At 41.7% G+C, this 21,344-nt stretch overlaps 1 protein-coding gene across 1 annotated transcript in view; it reads left to right on the top strand.

Moving 5' to 3' along the window:
• KIF25 (kinesin family member 25) overlaps positions 1–21,344 on the top strand; it is a 72,292-nt gene that overhangs the window by 42,040 nt on the left and 8,908 nt on the right. The window contains 5 exon segments of the mRNA XM_077811821.1: positions 474–541; positions 7,511–7,585; positions 14,644–14,793; positions 15,965–16,141; positions 21,088–21,242. Of these exon segments, the coding sequence (XP_077667947.1) occupies positions 474–541; positions 7,511–7,585; positions 14,644–14,793; positions 15,965–16,141; positions 21,088–21,242 (625 nt within the window).

Here is a 21,344-nt window from a genome sequence, read left to right on the forward strand (position 1 = left end):
TTGTTCTTGACAAATCCATGCTGACTGTTACTTATCACCTTATTATCTTCTAGCTGTTTGCAAATTGATTGCTTAATTATTTGCTCCATTATCTTTCCAGGTACAGAAGTTAAGCTGTCTGGTCTATAATTCCCCAGGTTGTCCTTATTTCCCTTTTTATAGATGGGCACTATATTTGACCTTTTCCAGTCTTCTGGAATGTCTCCTGTCTTATCACACATTGTGATAAGCATGCGTAGGACCCATGGGTCTTGAAATGTATATTGTCAGGGGTATTGATCATTGTAGCAGTGGAGATATGTTTGCAGGTTTTGCATCATTGTTTTGGCAGGGTCTGGTGCCATTTTCTGTTGGTGGATCCAGGTCTGTGGGGAGCTTGCTTCTGATGATGAACTTGGCCAGAAGAGGGGCTTCTTGTTGTATGTTCACTTATGCTATATGTTCTAATTGTAACCACTTTGTTTTTCTGTTAGGAAACTGTCCTTGTAAAATGCAATCGTCCTGGTCATACTTTGATCAACAAGACATTTCAGTTTGACAGGTGGGTGATCTTGAAACGCTTTCTGGATTGTTGTGAGATTCTGTAAATATAAAAATTGATTTCTTAGCAGGAGTTGATAGCATAACATGCTCATTTTTCTCATTTATTTGGTGATGAGGTGCTTCCCATGACACAAAGCACTGCAGAAATTAGATTAGATAGTGTTTTCATCCTACAATTCCAAATGAAGAAGAGAGCTAATATTCCAAATTTAATATCTATCTTAGGTACTGATATGACCCTCATCATAGTGGTATCTGAGCGCATTGCAATTGTTAATCTTCACAACATCACTCTGAAATAGGAAAGTACTATAATCCCCATTTTACAGATGAGGAACTGAGCCACAGGATAGATTAAGTAACTTGCCCAAGGTCACAGAGGACATCTGTGACTGAGCCAAGCATCTGTGACTTACCCAGGAAAGAATTTTCTGTAGTATCTGGCTGGTGAATCTTGCCCATATGCTCAGGGTTTAGCTGATCGCCATATTTGGGGTCGGGAAAGAATTTTCCTCCAGGGCAGATTGGAAGAGGCCCTGGAGGTTTTTCTCCTTCCTCTATAGCATGCGGCACGGGTCACTTGCTGGAGGATTCTCTGCTCCTTGAAGTCTTTGAACCACGATTTGAGGACTTCAATAGCTCAGGCATAGGTGAGGTTTTTCGCAGGAGTGGGTGGGTGAGATTCTGTGGCCTGCGTTGTGCAGGAGGTCAGACTAGATGATCATAATGGTCCCTTCTGACCTTAGTATCTATGAAAAAAAGAATTCTGTATGTTTTGAATCCTAGTCTAGTGTTCGGTCCATTAGTCTATCCTTGCTACCCACAATTTGGAATTGTAGTGAAGCCCCAGCTCTGCTATAGTTAAGATTAAGCATCACTTTCTTTTTAAAGGTGGACTGTTTCAAGCTCTCAAAAAATCCACATGCTGACTTGGATTGTCTTGGAACTTGCCATTTCTCATGGAAGTGCTAGGTGGTGGTGGTGGTAGTCCAAATTTGAGGTCTTTTGAGTAAGGTGTTCCTGAGATATAGTGCCCGCACTCCTAAAAAAACAGCATTTTATACAATCACCTTATTCTTGTAACATTATTTTGTGCACACATGGGGCTCAATCTATGGCTCTGATGCACCCTGCATTGATCCCAGTTGCGTAGGATTTATCTCATTGCCCCTTTAGGGAAGCAATAGTGAAAAAGATTTTAAAGATAGTTTAGAACTCCAGGTCTGCGTGTGCCAAACTGATGTTCCTAAAAGAGTAAAATGTACATCTGCCGCAAAACTAGGCCTCTGTTGAAGCAAGAGTGTTTCCAGGCAGTATGATGTCTCAGTCGTTGCGTAGGTCAAGATGACATGCTTAATGCAGAGTTAAGGTTATGCAGTGGTGCCTCATGCCCCTCCAGAATGTGGAGAATGGCTAAACTTGAACCTCTGGAAACCCTGAAATGAGGAGTTAAGGTAATGCAAACTTAAATCTGTGAAACCCAGGAAATACAAAATTAAGGTATTCACTGCACACACAACACAACCTTATCTCTGCCCTCTTGGAGTGATGCCCCAACACCCCAATAATACACAAATTAGCACTCTGCCCTTACAGATGCTGCTGAACGCTCTGGGAGCAGAGCACTATAGGACAAAGTCTAACACCATCTCTTTGCTAAGGTGAAACGTGGGTTTAGGTCAGGTGTAGCAAACAGGATTTGCCTGCACTCGAACACTGAACTTACTCCACACAAACCACCTCTGACTGGCGAAATGTTACCAGCCCTTCACCCTTGCCCTAAGGATTCCTTCTGACCCATTGCCTTCATTTACCCCTTATTAAATCCTGGAGACCACTGTCATGCATGCTTTTTTTTTGACTATCCTTATGCCATCTCTACTGACACAGCCTACAGAACTGGTCCTGAAATATGGTATGCTTGATCCTTCAAAGTGTACATGCAACTCTCCTCATATCACAGGCATAGTTCTGCTAGGCTGCTTCAACTATTCCCTCCATCATTCAATACAGCTGCACCTAACACAGTGAATAGCAGTTGGAAACCTACTGATCACTGCTGGAATTCAAATCTGTGGTGCACAACACAGATAATGGCACATTCTCTTAGAACATCCTCATGTCTTCTTCTTATGGCACCACCACACCTTACTGAACCATTCTCCCTGGCTATTGCCAACTTCAGGGGGCAGAATTAAGGTTGCGTTGCAGGGGTGGCATGTACTGTAACTCTTCATTTCCTGGGTTTCAGAGGTTTGAGTTAGCCACTCTCCACATTGTAGAAGCTCACAAGGCATCACTGGGCAACCTGAACTCTATTAATGAAGTTTTTGGGCATTTAATATAAGTATCAGGTCTTGGTGTTAAAGATATGCCACAATATATTAACGTGTATGTAGTACTTTTACAAAACACTCTGGAGGTGCTGTGATTCTGGACATGTGGTGACCACCCAGATAATCAGGAAAAGGATTTTAAAAAAATGTAAATCCCCCAAAGAATGCTGTTTTGGGGGAATGTTTTTTCAGTGTCCCAGCACAGCTCATTTTTATAAACAGTAGAACATATGGTTCTTATGAACTCAAAATGCTTATTTTTTTAGCAACTTTTTATGGAACTAATAAATGTCAAAATATTTTATTTCAGTTCAGGAAGAAAATTCCATCTTTCAGCATTTTGTGCTTTTAATATTTTTATCAGTGAATCCGTTAGCAAAATAAAAAAGAAGCTAATAATTTTCAGGGTGAAATTAGCATTAATATCCATTTTGGGAAGAATCTGTCATCTTTCGAGTAGAATAAGTAATTTTGTACAAACAGATTTCCTGGGTTTGCTGTACATTCCATTGTCCCAGATAACTAATTAAAACAAGTCTGTTTCTAGCCTTGACCAAAGAGTCAGTTAAGTTCTGTTCTATCTGCTTTATATATCATCAGCACCAATGTAGGGCAATTTGAGTATTCACATCCCATATAAACACCTTCCCAGTTAATCCTTCGTAACAGTCCTCAGAGGATCTCCTGAGAGATGCTTTGACATGTTTTAGGGAGAAATATCAAATCAGTTCAAGACAAATTGAGATGGAGCCTCGTTGCCTTAAGATCGGGGATTTAGTGCTAATGAATATTTCAAATGGTGATAAATGAAGCAGAGAAAAAACAGTTCGGGGATGTTTTTGTTCAACCAGCTTGACCTTGAAGATCTGACGTGAAAAGTATGCAGCAATGTATGCATGTGCATGCATACATAACCAGGAGGTAGTTTTGTTATTCAGTAACTGTTTTCTCAATATAAGTGCTTTACCATATCTGCATATTTGTAGGTGTCTCTGTTTTTTGAAAGCATGTCAATGGAATAGCAAGACAATCAGAATTTGTCCATCAAGCTTGACAAGTGCCTATTTGCTTATTAAACAGGAAATACTTTTTCATACATGTAATTAGACTGTAGAACTCATTGCCACAGGATGCCATCTGGGTCAAGAATTCATTGAGATTCAAAGGAAGACTGGATGTTTTTATGGGTAGCAAGAACAGCAAGAGTTATAATAGTTAATGCTAACGAACAATTTGGAAAGGATATTTATAAACCCTTGTATTTCAGGGGCTAAACCAATCTCTGACTGTTAAGGGTTATGATGAGACCTTCATGGAAGACATATTATCCCACATCTGCCTACTGCAGTATTTCTTGCACCTTTCTTGGAAATATCTGGTGCTGGATACTTGGCTAGATGGAACTTGGGTCTCACTGAGCATGGCGGTTTTTATGTTCCTGTGTCACTGGGTCCCCAGACACAGGTGTATCTGCAGTGTACACAAACACTTTAGTCTGTGTTTGTACATTTAATGAATCAGAGTGGCGGGATCTTGGTCAAATAGACACCTGAAGAACCTTATAGGTAAATGGTAAAGAGCAGAATGTGACATTCATTAATTTACATTTTTAATGTAGCATATACAAACAGCAGAATATTTGATCACATGCAAATTGACTATTTTATGTTGTTTGCTGCTACCCAAATTCCTGCTTCTAATCAGCAAATGGGTCAAAACATCTTGAAAAGATACATCATTCATTGCAGAATAAGGTTGAGCAGGAAGGGAAGGAAAAGTAGGGAGGCATCAGAAAATAAAGTTTGTTCAAAGAGACATCTACCTACATTTATATGTCAAATTCTTAAGTGTGGATAATGATTTTCATATTGTCTTTGTACATCTTGTATAAACAAGACTGTACTTGTTTCAAGTTGTAATCTCTAGGGAGTTACTTAGTCATGATGCTAAGAGAAAAGAAAGAAATGGAGGAGGTTCTGATTTGTTATTTTCAGGTGTGGATTCTGAGCATTTAGTACTTTGTTTTTGAAGCTGTAGGTGGTAGGGGGTATATTAAGAAGTAACCTGTATAAACTAGCTGGGGTCTTTACTTGAGTTTGAAAAGTGTGTACAGTTGGTTAAGGTATTATCATCATTTCTGTCCAAGAGTTATGTTATCATTGCTACTTGCTAAGGAGTGGAAGAACTAATTCAATTTAATTATTACATTCCACAAAAACTTATTTTTAAAAGCAACACACAACTCTAAACATAAAAGAAAAACATTTGTTTCTGTGCAGTGAAAAATGCTTATCAGAAGGGTGGTCTTGTGGTTGAGGCACTGAACTGAAACTTAGGAATATTGGCTTCATTCCCTGCTCTTCCACAGTCTTCCTGTGTCACCTTGGGCACATAGGCGACTTGTGCCTCTCCATACTGGAGGAGAAGGGGGAGGCACAATCTAAAGGAGAGGACATATGACCACCTCACATGTCTTCTCTCCCCAGTAAACCCCCCACCCTGCACCCAGCCCGGGACCACCACGGTCTCCCCACCCCATGTTACCAGCCCAGGCTCGGCTGCCGGGGACAGGGGCCAAGTATGCTGAGGGGGAAGGGGGGCTCCGGTCATTTGGCACCTGTCTCTGACAGCAGGGCCTAGGCTGGGGGCAGTCTGCTGCTGCCCCAGCTGCCAGGGACAGTGGCCGAGCAAGCCAAAGCCCCCTCTCCCCTCCAGCATGTTTCTGGCTTGCTCGGTCCCTCTCACCTGCAGCCAACCCTGGGCAGTAAGCAGGCCGCCGCTGCCTCCCAGCCAGGCTCTCTCAAGCAAAAGCAAGCAGCTCCATCCCGCTCCCCTCCCGGCTGCCAGGGAGAGTAGCCAAATGTGCTGGGGGTATGTGAGGTGCAGGGAGAGAAGGACAGAGCCCCTCTCCCTCCCTGATTCTGGCAGGCCAGTCTGGGGAAGGGCACTTGATCCCACATGCCCCCGCTACACATCACCTCTGCTTGAGCAAATCACATTATCTCTCTGTGCCTCAGTTCCCCAACTGGAAAATGGAGTTGTTAGCACTTCCCTGCCTCACACGGGTGTTATGAGGATAAATTCAATGATGTTTGCGAGATGATAAGATGCTGTGGTGCAAGGAGCTATATCAATAGATACTTAATAATGAAAAGGTGAAATGTTGGTGGTGCTGACTCTGCAGCTGTGAAACCCTTCACATATGTGCCATGCCTCCTTAAACTCATGCTTCAGGGTTTCAGCCAGCCAGCCGCAGGGGTCAGGAAGGGTATTCTGGGAGGCTCTTTGATCTCCTTCCTCTGAAGCATCAGAGATGGCCATGGCTGGAGATGGAACATGGAGCGTTTTCTCTCTTCAAGTGCATAGCTGGCTGGTACTTGCTCATATGCTCAGAGTCTATCTGATTGCCATATGTGGAGTTAGGAAGGAATTTTTCCCTAGATCAGCTTGGCAGTGACTTTGGGGGTTTTGGCCTTCCTCTGCAACATATGGGTGCGGGTCACTAGCCAGGATTATCTGGGTATATCTTACTTAACCATTTCCTGCCATTGTGGGGCCCTCAAGCACTGGTGCATCTCGGTCCCTTTTATTCTCTTCCTGTGGCACATAATAGTCTAGTATTCCCCTGTGGGCTGTAATACTTTGGTGTCATTTTGGTTGTTGGCTTTAGTGTGTGGGTGCTTGGCGTTGTTGGTGGCCTATGCTATACATGAAGTCAGATTAGCTGACCTAAAGTGGCCCACTTCTGGCCGTAAACTCTATGACACTATGAGGGGGAGCACATGCTGAGTAACCCCATTCCCCGGGAGAACAGCTGGTGCCCTAGGGGATCACAGAAGGGAGTACTAGGCTTCCTTAATGTCATAACATAGGAATCAGGGTTGCCAGCAGCCAAGTGACAATTGGGAGAAAACAAAGTGTGGGTCAATACAGCTGGGAGACAGGAGTGGTCCAAGGAGAATGCTGGGGCCCTTCAGGGGCCTGGTGATTGGGCGGGATTAATTCCTTTTAGGTACTCTGTTCCCAGTCTTCCTGTCTCCCTGAAGCAGCTATGTGGGTGCAAGGAATTCATATCCCCAAGGAATTCCCCCCCCCAATCACATCGTAATAAAGACCATAGCCCCTCCAAAAGACAGAAGTAGAACCTAGGAATTCTGATTTCCAGTCCCCTATTCTAACCACTGGACCACGCTGAACAAGCAAACTACTTTTTTAGATCTTTCATCTCTCCTGCTCCAAGACATTTAGTGTGTGCATCTCTCTTCTAGTGTATATCAAAGGCAGCTGAGACTTCTGTACATAATCTGTAGGTGCTCTCCAAATTCTCCGCCTCAGCTACCTGAACAAATAGTAGCTCAGTTCTTTTTCCTTGCCTCTTCATTTCCTGGCTCGGAAAGGCAGTTTCCGAACAGCAGTGCGTAGTTTCCCTCTACTGATCTTTCGGTCTCAAAGGTAAATAAGTATTCTGAAACACAATCTGTAATTGTTGTCATAGAAACACATCAGCAAACCCTGAGTTGTGCATTAGTGGCACACAGCAACTGATGTGTATTTTTCTGGTCTGTGTTATTACACTGGAAATACAGTGATCATTTTTGTTCAATGAATCATTCCTTTTCCCTCCCCCTCAGAGTTTACAGTGCTGCTGAGTCTCAAGACGCAGTGTTTGCAGATGTGGCCCCTTTGCTTACATCTCTGCTGGATGGGTAAGTAGGTGGAAACAATGCAAAGTGACACTACCAACTTGAAATCCATTCCGTTTTTCAAAAATGACTTTGAATTATTTCCCAAGTTCTCTTGCCAGTTTTTATGGGTTTACAATCACATTTTCAATGTTGTAATCTGACAGTCACTCAGTATTAGGGTATTCTCCCACTCAGACAGGAAATAATGGAAGTGACTATTTAGAAAATTTTATCAGACACCGTGGACAAATTTGAAAAAAAAAAGGGGTAACATTTTTCTCTGGCCTCTTTCAGTTATAGTAAATATAGGTGTTACTTATAACAGAGGTAAAACAAATTCAAACAAGTGTAATTTCTTTTTTAAGTTAATTGTATATTTGTTTTTATTTTTTCTGCATGATACAAATTTATGCAATGCTAAATTTTGAAACATTTTTTAAAATAATAGGCAGTGTGACCTACCTTTCTTCAATAGCATCTTAAGAATTAATGATCCTCAGTCGTAGATGTTGAGACAGCATCAAATAGAGACCCTGGAGTTAAAAACAGTTTTGGAAATTACACTACCAGAAATAAATACTGATATACATTTTTAATTACTTCTGGGCAGTAAAACCACTAAGGGTAATTAACAGTACTCTGGAAAAGGGGCCTTGAAGTGGTTGTAACGGTAAACAGTGGGACTGAAACAGAAATCCATTAATTAGTTCCTTTCCTCTCTTTTTCTTTCTCTTCTTCCTTGCCTAATCCAACTCAATTGTGGATGTTCTTTGTACATCTGATTCAGATTTTTTTTGTGACATTGTCTCCACGATGTCATATGAGTCATGTGGCTAGCCACATGACCATGGAATCATAGGCACCGACTCCATGTGTGCTCTGGGGGTGGAGCACTCATGGAAAAAAAATAGTGGGTGCTCAGCACCCACCAGCCACAGCTGTTGGACAGTGCCACCAAAACAGCTGATAGGTGGCGCTGCCAAACAGCTGTTTAGTGGCTTGGGGAGGGGTTTGGGGGAGAGTGGAGATCAGCGAGTGGCGGGCAAGCGGGGGCCTCGGGGAGCAGGTGGAGATGGGGCAGGAAGAAGTGGAGCAAAGGCAGGGCTTTGGGGGAAAGGGGTGGAGGGAGGGTTGAGTCTCGGGAGAGGTGCAGAGCGGGGGTGAGAAGAGGCAGAGCGAAGGTGGGGTCTTGGGGGAAGGGTCGGGGCCTTGGGGCGGAGTGGTGGTGGAGCACCCTGAGGAAAAGTAAAGGTCAGCACCTGTGCATGGAACCTTTTTTTTTTTTGAATAGTGACAACCCTTAGGAAATGCATGCTTATCCCTTGAGCATGGCATTCCACAGACCAAGGCTCCAAGTACCCTGCCCCTTAAACTGCCCTAGCAGCTCAAAGTGCCCTTAAGGCTGCTCTGAAGAGGCTGCTGAGGATTCCCCAAGTGTGTGGGAGTTCTTGGGCCCCCCCCACACTCTCAGTGCAGGGGGAATGGAAGGTCCAGATGGTGACAAGAGAGAGTGCCTGAGGGGACAGAGCTTGAATGTGATTATTTCTGCTGATCCAAATGGCCCGTAAGGGATTGTTCTAGCCACTATGAGGTAAAGTAACCATAACTTTCACCTAGGAACACCACATGATCGGGGGAAGACCTAGAGATAGCTTAGAGTTACTGTTGTCCCTCCCCACCCTTCCAGCCGCAGAGAGCATGAGCTTGTCTTAGCTCAGGATTGTGCCTTAGGTCCCTACCTACTTATCTACCTATGTGCAGTACTTCCAATTAACCCCAATGCAGGTTACATATGTATATTGAGAGGAGCATCCACCTTTTAGTATGCTCCTGTCTAAAGTCTCTCTCCTGAAACCCAGGAGCTTCATATTCATTTAGGAAATGTTCTGTTATTGAAAACTTAAAGGTCTGTCTTTCTTTCAGCATGCACCATTTAAACAGAAGCAGACTATCAGAAAAGGAAAGGCTGCCTGTATCAGTCATGTTTCTGAACAGCCTTCCTATTATAAATGTGAAACAGACAGAATTATTTTGATCCTTGAAGTTATCTGCTCCTTCTGGCTGCTTCTAGTCTGAGCTCCAAAATATCCACTTACAAAAAATGGAGTTTGTGGTGGGGTTTAAACATATTTTTTAAATTACATTGTATTATTTTTCAGTTTAAGCATACAGGAAGAAAAGATTGTTCCTTTACAAAACAGAAAAAAAAAACCAGACTTCAAAGTTTAGAGTGCTCAATACAAGCTCAGCAGGGGATTAAAATAACATCACCTTCTCTCACAAGATTTAAGAGTAAATTATGCTCATTTTTTAAAGAAAAAGGAAATTCCTCTTACTTTGATTTCCTTGATTGTGTTCCCCTCCGGTCCTAGCTCAGAGTGAGCATTTGAGGTTTTTTGGATGCTGAGTGCTATTAAGCTTAATAATTGGTATTTTAGTTTAATAGTAAAGTCTTTTTAAGAACAATATAACTATGTGAGTAAATGGTTTCAGAGTAGCAGCCGTGTTAGTCTGTATTCGCAAAAAGAAAAGGAGTACTTGTGGCACCTTAGAGACTAACAAATTTATTTGAGCATAAGCTTTCATGAGCTACAGCTCACTTCATCGGATGTATTCAGTGGAAAATACAGTGGGGAGATTTATATACAAAGAGAACATGAAACAATGGGTGTTACCATACACACTGTAAGGAGAGTGATCACTTAAGGTGAGCTATTACCAGCGGGACAGCGGGGGGGAAAAAACCTTTTGTAGTGATAATCAAGGTGGGCCATTTCCAGCAGTTGACAAGAACGTCTGAGGAACTGGGGGGGGGGTGGGGGAGTGAAATAAACATGGGGAAATAGTTTTACCTTGTGTAATGACCCATCCACTCCCAGTCTCTATTCAAGCCTAAGTTAATTGTATCCAGTTTGCAAATTAATTCCAATTCAGTAGTCTCTCGTTGGAGTCTGTTTTTGAAGTTTTTTTGTTGAAGAATTGCAACTTTTAGGTCTGTAATCGAGTGACCAAAGAGATTGAAGTGTTCTCCAACTGGTTTTTGAATGTTATAATTCTTGACATCTGATTTGTGTCCATTTATTCTTTTATGCAGAGACTGTCCAGTTTGACCAATGTACATGGCAGCGGGGCATTGCTGGCACATATCACATTGGTAGATGTGCAGGTGAACGAGCCTCCGATAGTGTGGCTGATATGATTAGGCCCTATGATGGTGTCCCCTGAATAGATATGTGGGCACAGTTAGCAACGGGCTTTGTTGCAAGGATAGGTTCCTGGGTTAGTGGTTCTGTTGTGTGGTGTGTGGTTGCTGGTGAGTATTTGCTTCAGGTTGGGGGGCTGTCTATAAGCAAGGACTGGCCTGTCTCCCAAGATCTGTGAGAGGGCTGGGTTGTCCTTCAGGATAGGTTGTAGATCCTTGATGATGTGTTGGAGAGGTTTAGTTAGGGGCTGAAGGTGATGGCTAGTGGCGTTCTGTTATTTTCTTTGTTGGGCCTGTCCTGTAGTAGGTGACTTCTGGGTACTCTTCTGGCTCTGTCAATCTGTTTCTTCACTTCAGCAGGTGGGTACTGTAGTTTTAAGAATGCTTGGTAGAGATCTTGTAGGTGTTTGTCTCTTTCTGAGGGATTGGAGCAAATGCGGTTGTATCGTAGAGCTTGGCTGTAGACAATGGTGTGATCTGGTGTGGTGTGATCTGGATGAAAGCTGGAGGCATGTAGGTAGGAATAGCAGTCAGTAGGTTTCCGATATAGCGTGGTGTTTATGTGACCATCGCTTATTAGCACCATAGTGTCCAGGAAGTGGATCTCTTGTGTGGACTGGTCCAGGCTGAGGTTGATGGTGGGATGGAAATTGTTGAAATCATGGTGGAATTCCTCAAGGGCTTCTTTTCCATGAGTCCAGATGATGAAGATGTCATCAATATAGCACAAGTAGAGTAGGGGCATTAGGAGATGAGAGCTGAGGAAGCGTTGTTCTAAGTCAGCCATAAAAATGTTGGCATACTGTGGGGCAATGCGGGTACCCATAGCAGTGCCGCTGATTTGAAGGCATACATTGTTCCCAAATGTGAAATAGTTATGGGTGAGGACAAAGTCACAAAGTTCAGCCACCAGATTTGCCGTGACATTATCCGGTATACTGTTCCTGACGGCTTGTAGTCCATCTTTGTATGGAATGTTGGTGTGGAGGGCTTCTACATCCATAATGGCCAGGATGGTGTTTTCAGGAAGATCACCGATGGATTGTAGTTTCCTCAGGAAGTCAGTGGTGTCTCGGAGATAGCTGGGAGTGCTGGTAGCGTAGGGCCTGAGGAGGGAGTCTACGTAGCCAGACAATCCTGCTGTCAGGGTGCCAATGCCTGAGATGATGGGGCGTCCAGGATTTCCAGGTTTATGGATCTTGGGTAGCAGATAAAATACCCCAGGTCGGGGTTCCAGGGGTATGTCTGTGCAGATTTGTGAGTAAATGTGGGCGAAAAACTTCAAGCACAGAAATAAGGATTTAGCAACATTTTTAGCAGATTAGTAATTTGGGGATAAAAATGGTATCATAGTTCATTTATAGCCACTCTGGTATAACCAAAAAATAAGCAAAGTAAACTAGATAAAACTCAGTCTGTGTTAATTCTGTCAGTTGCTTCTAGTTCTTCAGTTGAGACACCAACAATTTGTTCTAGATCTAGCCTATCTGGATTTAATACCACCGTGACTAGTCGCAAAAACCTCAGTGAAGCTCTTTTTGGCTTTAGCAGAGAGGGCATATAACTGAATTATACCCCAAATCAAGATCCTTGATACTCAAAGTTATGCAAGTCTACTTGTCTTCAAACTCTTATATTTAATCCCATTATCTGTACAAGTATTAGAATTGTTCTGGCATTAGCCAATGATGCTGAAATTCTTAAGGGTAAATGGCTAGTGACTAAGAGGGAAGCTGAGGTAGCAGGAATATGTGGAATTAGCAACTTTTATATATCCATACTTCAAAAAACCAAACCAACCAAACAAACAAAACCTTTCAGACTTCCATCCTCTGTTTCCTGAGGAAACCCAGTTAACTACAAACTGAAGACTCTAATTTTGTTTCCAAGCATGTCCATTTTATTTTTAAGACTCTGTGTTCAGTCACCAGGCCTGTAGAACCTATGTCTTGATCGGACAGTGCAGGGTGGAATTTTCAAAAACATATTGGCCTGTCTCAAATTAGTGGGAGTTTTGCCATTGACTTCAGAGACAGAGTTAGGCCAACGATGAATGTTTTTTGAAATCCCATCCTCAAGATTTGCAGCCTGAGTTTCCAGTCCTTCCACTTTTGTTATGTTCTCTACCTTGTTTTCCATTGTAGTCTGAGTCCTTTAGCCCATCAACTCTAAAGTCCAGATTTCTAGATATTACTGTTTTCCGATCTTGCAGACTTGCTCCCCATCTGCGGCTGGTCCTCAGCAGGGTAAACTGTCATAGTTCCATTGACTCAGATCTATGACTGTTTACTGCTGCTGAGGATCTGCTCCCTACCCATGTCAGCTGCACTATTATCAGTGTTCACCCTCCCAACCCCACTCTAAAAAACTTTGTTAGGTACAGCAAGGTCACTTGTAAGCTGAGAACATAGCTCTCTACAGTGTCTGTCAGTATCAGTATGTCAAGTTTTGTGATCTGAAAAGATAAACAAATTTTAAAAAATAACAGCTAAGTCAGTGGAGCTCACCAAAGCACATCTTTTCTGTTGCCAGCACATGCCTGAAATAGCATGTTTAATACAGGACAAAGATGTCAGGTTAACATAGCTATGTTTTTTAATCCTCTTCACGATTCAGTTATCACCTAGTTGGAATACAAGCTTCCTCACACTCTGCCTATCAGACCTAGGCCTTGTCTTCACTGTTTTTATCTCTATGCAACTAATGAGCTATCCCCAGGCACAGTGGAGACAAGGCACTTTAGTTTTACTATGAGGTAAATTGGGCAAGGTCAGCACAATACCCAGCCTGTGGTTCATGTTACCTAGTTTACCTCCCGGTAAAACCAAGTACCTTGTCTCCATTGTGTTTTCACCTCTGGATAGCTCATGAACGTTAGTTACTCTGAGGAAAAACACACCTTTATTAGCAGTGAGACAAGGCCCTAACTTTTACTACTAACAAAACTAAAACTAACGAAGCGTGTTAACTGCCATTTTGCACTCACTTTGTGAGGATATAAATGACTACCCATGGTGCAAGGCAGCAGGTAGTAAGCTCCTTATCTTTTATCTGTGGGCTGAAGTGAAGCATTAGGAGTTGGGACCCCTGGCTTTCCATTCCTGGCTCTTCCACTGACTTGCTCTGTTGACAAGGTAATACTAAGTTACTACCTAGTTATTAAGTGAGCTGTAGCTCACGAAAGCTTATGCTCAGATAAATTTGTTAGTCTCTAAGGTGCCACAAGTCCTCCTTTTCTTTTTACCTAGTTATTACTTAGTCCCGCCTTGGGTGCAGGGGACCGGACTAGATGACCAATTGAGGTCCCTTCCAGTGCTATGATTCTATGGCCTACTCACTTAGGGCTGGTCTACACATAAATGTGCGTTGAAATACAAAAGGTGGGAATTAAAATCAGTTTTGTTATTTCAGTCCAAATCTATATGTGGGCACTCTTGTTTTGAAGAAAAAAAAAAAGTGGCATTAGGCAAGGCATGTAACAAATGGACTATTCTAACTAAATCAATTTTAGCCACTTTTATTCTGAAATAAGGGTCCACAAACAGAATTGCATTTAGTATTAATTTACACCTTTGTTATTTTGTTGCAAATTTGTATGTATACCATACATTAATTATGTTACTTTTATGGCTTAGTTTTCCCATCTGTTTAAAAAAAAAATCCACCTCAGGGATGTTGTGAGGGTTACTTAAGTTAGGTTAGCAAAAAGTTTTGAGATCTACAAAAAGGCCACATGGAAATATGTATTATTATTATTATATTATATTTTAAAGTAAGCAGTCATATTTTTCCAAATACTTTTTGGTTTAACCATTTAAATACCAAATGCATTTGTTAAAAAAATGGCATAAGAAAATAATGCCCTTTCGATTTTCAGATACAATGTGTGTATTATGGCTTATGGGCAAACAGGGAGTGGAAAGACATACACAATGTTGGGACCACAGTCTGAGGATGATGTCACTCTTTCAACAGAAGATGAACCAGAGCTAGGAATTATTCCGAGAGCCACAGAAGAAGTGTTCAGGTATTGCTGACCATGGAAATGAGAATAAAGTTTGAGTTCCAGTTTTTACATTACAGTTGTATGCAAAGGTGGAAAAATGTTTGCAGTATTGTTGTAGCTGTGTTTGTCCCAGGATATTAGAGAGACAAGGTGGGTGAGATAATATCTTTTATTGGGCCAACTTCGGTTGGTAAAAAAGACAAGCTTTTGATCTTACACAGAGCTGTTCTTCAGCACATGATATTCTTGCTATTCAGATTTAACTTTTCAAGATGATAGTTAATTATAGTGGCTTTGGTAGCAAATCCATAGTTAAGTTTGAGTCTAAATTTTAATTCTACACTCTTAAACCTCCTCTAACATTTTACGAGGATAAGTTATTGGTTTGCATATTGGAGTCATTAAAATAAGGGAGGAGAGTGAGGTTTTTTTCTGGAACTTGAAAAACATTTGGTCATGGATATATATTTTTCTACTTAGGCCGTATCTATATGGGATAACTTACTTCAGTATAACCTAAGAGGTGAATTAAACCCAATATAGTTATACTGATATAATTCCCTGTGTGGACACTCATATTCTCATACATGAGTGTTTTTTTCTTGGCTAAGCTTATGTTGCTTGGGAAGGGGTTTAAACTAAACTACATCAAAAAAAGGCCACTTTCATATTAGAGTGTTTAACTGGGAAAATTGTCCTGTGTAGACAAGGGCTTAATTTATAAATTCTCTGGGTTTATTTTAGCCCCAATGTCTTGTGCATTTTTCCCCATCCTCTCAACAATAGTGGGCTTTCACAACCCTATACTTCACACACACATGCTGCTCTTTAGGTCTTAGAAATTGGAGTTTTAAATCCTTTGGCATATCCCAGGAGTCATTGGGGTCACAATAGTAACAAGACATTCGAATCAGGCCCACAGTCCAGGAACAGATAGTATATGCAGCCAAAATAAGGTAATTTTCTCTCTGTGACATATTTACTCTATAATTTAAGTGTATGCACTCTTGTTCTTCAACCTTTACATTAACATGGAAGGCAACATACTCTCATGGTTTTGGATGTTTGATAAGTACTTTCATCAGACTATAATTAGTTCTGAGATGCAACTGTTTCTTAAGGATAGTTTACTTAGGATTTGATTTCAGCCAGTTTAGCTGTGTTTCATTTTCTTTTCTGTAATTCTTTTCAGGCTTATTTCAGAAAAGCCACCAGGAAGTCATTGGGTTGAGGTTTCTGTTGTAGAAGTGTATAATAATGAAATTTTTGATCTTCTGGCCAAAGACAGCTGTGGAAGAGTATTCGGTGTTAAACGTGACGTTGTCACAACCAAGGAAGGCAAGAGCGATGTGCCATTACTTACCTATGAGTGAGTACACAGCACAATAAGTAAACCATTATTGCAAGATCATGATACCGTGTTGTTACAATATGTGTCAGCTACAAGGCATGGAGACATAATCGTGGGCACTGATGAGTATTTCAAAGCATACATTCCTTCCCTTAGAACATAAAAAAGCACTGGATGATTCCATTTACTGTTAATATTTCACTAAGAATTCAGTTAATTAGATCACACTTGGCGTCCAGTGTCAATTTGAATATTCTGCAGTAATAATAATAAAACAGTTAAATATTGTTTTATATTTATATACCACCTTCCCTCCCAAGATGTGTTATAACAATTGTATGTACCCTACGTACAGCAGGTTTGAAATGCAATCAGCTGTAAGGCAGGGATAGCAGTCAAGTGGCAAAGCAGTTCTTAGCACATTGCGAAAAATGGGAACACCGTGAAAAAGTCCGATAGAACTTTATAGAAAATGATAACCTTTTTGTAGATTTTTTAGACCATTGTTTAGAATTTTATGAAATAGGATAATTGAAAAAACTTATAGAAAGAATAGCACTCTGTATTAAATTCTGTGGGATTTTGGAGTAACTTCTATAGAACCCTGTTGGTTTAATTCCTGTTAAGGTCTGTGAGACTTTTCCATAAGGGCAAGGAAGGGAATTACGTTCAAATACACCAGAGCAAACCCTACTCTTAAGAAAAATGTCATAAGAGTCATGCAGCTCTTTAGAAGTTAATATGCGGCTCCTTGTACAGGGAGTACAACAACTCCGGGGCTGGAGCTACAGGTGCCAACTTTCCAATGTGCCAGGGGGTGCTCACTGTTCAACCCCTGGCTCTGCACCCCTTCCCGCACCCTCCCCTGAGTCTGCTGTGCCCTCCCACCCACACGCTCCTCCCCCTCCCACCCAGAGCCTCCTGCCTGCTACAAAACAGCTGATTGGGAGGAAGGGGAAGTGCTGATCGGTGGGACTGCTGGTAGGTGGGAGGTGCTGGGAGCTGTGGGGGAGCTGCTGACGTATTACTGTGGCTCTTTGGCAATGTACATTGGTAAATTCTGGCTCCTTCTCAGGTTCAGGTTGGCACCCCTGTCATAAGTCCTTAATATCCACACAGAAGAGAGAGGATTTCATTTTATATGTGGTCACCCAAAATACCTACCCATAGTACATATTTTAGCACTCTGCTTATCTCATTAGAAAGATTAAGGCAGTGTTGACGCTGCTGGAATTTAAACCTGTGGTCCCAGAGAGGTTATATCATTCAAACCAAAGGTGTAGATTGTTAAGCCATCCTTTCTAGTTTCTGTTCTTTATATTTTTAGATAAACCTTTTTCTATAGTATATATTTATAGTGGGTTTGAGTCTCCTTTACAGCTGTTCTGACTGTGCAGGAGGGCTTTAAAGTGGGCATAATCTGCAGCTACACTACCAGAGTGATGTAAATGAGAATCAGGCCCACTATATATACATGCCCAGTACACACAGCCAATGTATAATATTTCCTTCTTTTTTTTTCATAAGGCTCCTATCTACACAATGTAGATGATAAAAATCATGTCCTAACAAGTGAAGACCACTATCCTGTCTTAAACAAACTTATTGCACAGACTGCTGAAACAGCACAATTAAAAATAGGGGAGAGTTAGAGGGGACAGGCTGCAATGGTGGCACCTGCAAGATGACAATAGCAGGTAGAAGGAAGGTGTTGGCCATTTCATTCCTACCCCAACAAAATGTTAGAAGCAGGGGTTCTCAAACTTAATTGCACCACAACCCCCTTCTGACAACAAAAATTACTACACAATCTCAGGAGTGGGGCCTGAGCCTGCCCAAACTCTGCCGCCCTAGGCGTGGGGGGCCAAAACCAAAGGGATTCAGCCCTAGGCAAGAGGCCTGTAACCTGAGCCCCGTCACCGCGGGCTGAAGCCCTCGGGCTTTGGCTGCAGCCCCAGGCAATGAGGCTCGGGCTTCAGCTTCGGCCTCAGGTCCTAGCAAGTCTAATGCCAGCCCTGGCATTAAACACCATTAAAATGGGGTCATGACCCACAGTTTGAGAACCGCTGTGTTAGAGGATTCCCAAAGAACCTAGTGTGACACACTGAGGAAAAAGTTCTTTGGGCAAATTATTCTGTAGTTGTCTTTTTGAGGACAAGAACAATAAGAGGTTTGTGAGAGCAAACACTAATTTTCTTCTCTGAAAACTGTCCCGCATACTGAACAATTCAGGACAAAACTATAAAATGTTCTGTTGCTGGTGGAAACATGATTTTTTTTCACACATCTGTAATCATAATGCCTGTCAAAGGCTGTTCTATGCTACTTCAGTGGGAATCGGAAGTCAGAGCAAGAAGTATCTTTTTCCTTCATGGATTAAAACAAACTGCACTCTCAGTGGAAATAATTGACAGCAGTATTTTTATCTTGTGGGTTTTAGTAACATAAGCAACCACTTGATATTTGTTTATGTGGTTTTATATTATTGCCAGAAAACCTTGATAAAATACAGCCAGTATTCTGGAGAGAGGGTTGAAAAGACATCATTCTTTCTCTGCAGTTATTTGTATCTACTGACATGTTTTCTGTCCATTGAACTGTTCATACAAAATTGGAACCCACATAGAAACTGTAAAATTGCTTTTTCCAGAATCTAGGATTTATAATTTTCCTCTCCATGGAATTACAGTCACTATAGTAATCTAGGAATTATTATTTTTCTTTTTACTTATTTACAGCTAAACACAAAACTTTTAGGGTTCATTCTAGTAAAATTCAATTTCAGATAACTGAATACAAAAGTCTTTGGGTTAAATTTGATTTCCACCCATATTAATGCACCCTCAGCTGCACTCTATACTCCTGCAAAGAGAAGCAGGGAGTGGATTAAGGCTAATTGGGGCTCAGATTCATCTATGCTTTTAGGAGCACTCTGGAAACACTCTTGCTCCCAGTCCAGTACTGTATGGGCTCTTTCTTCCTCACTTCTGAGTTCTTAGACTTCCTCCTCCCGAGTGAGGCAGCCCACACAGCTCATCCCAGCACATTGGACTATCAGTTGCGCCCTCTGCCATTGCCCATCTATCTGCCTCTAATTCACTGCACTGTCCAGGTACCTTCTGACTGTGGGTCCCAATGACTCAAAAATCTTGCTTTAATTTATGCTTGAAAAATAGCCATTATGCCTACTTGATCTAGGGAGTTCTGTCTGGCTAGTTGTTGACCAATCTCTTTTCCCCGGCTTTTGGGGAGGGGAAGGTGCATTGCAGGCTGGGATTTGTGCCATGAGGGTTGGAAACTGTGGCTGGAATGGGTTTCCTTTGTTCTTGGGGTGACTGCAGTATTTATTTCTTTAATTTCCAATACATGGCAAAGGTGCTTAGAGGTTTGAATAAGCACCTTTGGAAAATGTTTATCTAAATCAATCAATAAGTATTCAGTATTTATATCTTGATTACAATAAAAGTATCAAAAAAGTCAAATTCGTAAACAGACTATATTAATAATTATGCAAAAAAAGGTTAACAATGAAAAACAAATCCAAACAACTCAAGGAAACCGTTGAGGAAGGCCACCCCTGCTGTCAGGAATCTAAGTAAACACATGGCATTTTGAATAAAAACACATCCTCATTTGTGATAACATTTCATCTAAAATATACTGGCCCACTGGGTCTCATTGGCTTCTCCATACATTAAATAGAATACAGTGGAAGTTTTCCTGTTAACATGTACATCCAACTGAATCAGGCAAACCTCATGTTCTTCCTTCTTGAATGTGTAAGTTGGTATTAGACAATATCCAGGGCTGAATTTTCAGCCTAACTACCACATGGCTTCGTTACGTAGCAACTGGTCCCTGAAAACCTGTCCATGTGCAAGTGTCATATCTACAATATGATATAGTTCATTTACTTAAACTCCTCTTAGAGAAAATCTTTTTCTATTCCTTCTTTTCAGGTTCCACATGTCAATCAAGTTGGCAAACCTACCACCAGTTAAAAAATTGCCCACATGGAAACTCATTTGTGTCCCCCACTCTGGTGAATCCTCCTTCTGAGTTTCTCAAATCCATGTCTCCATTCTTCATGTCACTCTTAGTGATCCCTAGACTTTTTACTTCTGTTAAGAGGATACCTGAGCTAGGAGACATGTTCATTGAACAACAGTTCTGAACTTTTCCCAAGAATTAGCTGCAATTCCCTGCTCTGACCCAGACTTCCTGTGTGACTGGGCAAGTCACTTCGCCTCTCTGTGTCTCAGTTCCCTATCTGTAAAATGGGGATGATAATATTTCCCTATCTCTCAGGGGTATTGTAAGCACACATGCATTAAATATTGTGAGGTGCTCAGGTGCTATGTTGGTGGGGGCTGTATACTTTAGATATAAGGTGTCCAGGCTACTTAAGAGCATAAGAATGGCCATACTGGGTCAGATCAATAGTCCATCTAGCCCTCTGTCCTGCCTTCCAACCGTGGCTGGTACCAGATGCTACAGAAAAGAATGAACAGAACAGGGCAGATTTTGAGTGAACAGCTCCTGGCAGTCAGAGGCTTAGGGACATGTAGTGCATGGGGTTATATCCCTGACCATCTTGACTAATAGCTATTGATGGACCAATCCTCCCTGAACTTATCTAATTCTTTTTTTGAACCCAGTTTTATACTTTTGGCCTTCACAATGTCCCATGGCAATGAGTTCCATGGGTTAACTGTGCATCGTGCCAGCATATTCAGTATGAGGCACAGCTTCATCTTGGGCTAAAATGGAACATTCCCTAGTTGAAAGATTCTGCAGGGCAGCAACTTGTGGAGTTAAGGGGTAGCAAAGGAAACAAAGGGAGCGTTTTGGAGACAGGATTGGGAACTGGGAGGGGCATAAGAGGAAATTATCAGATTCATGTTCAAGTTGCCACATTTTTAATGTCACCTTTACTATCAACTACCACTATTTTGTTTTGCCAGGACTGTTGAAAATGCTCTAGAATTCTTACAGCTAGTTGATAAAGGTCTGCAGCTAAGGGTCAAACATCCAACACTGGTGCATGCTCATTCCTCTCGCTCTCATCTGGTAGTGACATTGACCATAACCACGAAGGCTGTCTCTGCAGACAGCTTTGGTAAGTAGGATAGTGCTAAAATATATCTAGAGCCATTTGTGTCAGAAATGCAGTATCTGGTTGAGGGATTTTCTTTTTGCTCTTTTCTCTCTTCTGACTGTC

This window comes from Eretmochelys imbricata, chromosome 3 (genome assembly GCF_965152235.1).
Source record: "Eretmochelys imbricata isolate rEreImb1 chromosome 3, rEreImb1.hap1, whole genome shotgun sequence".
NCBI lineage: Eukaryota > Metazoa > Chordata > Testudines > Cheloniidae > Eretmochelys > Eretmochelys imbricata.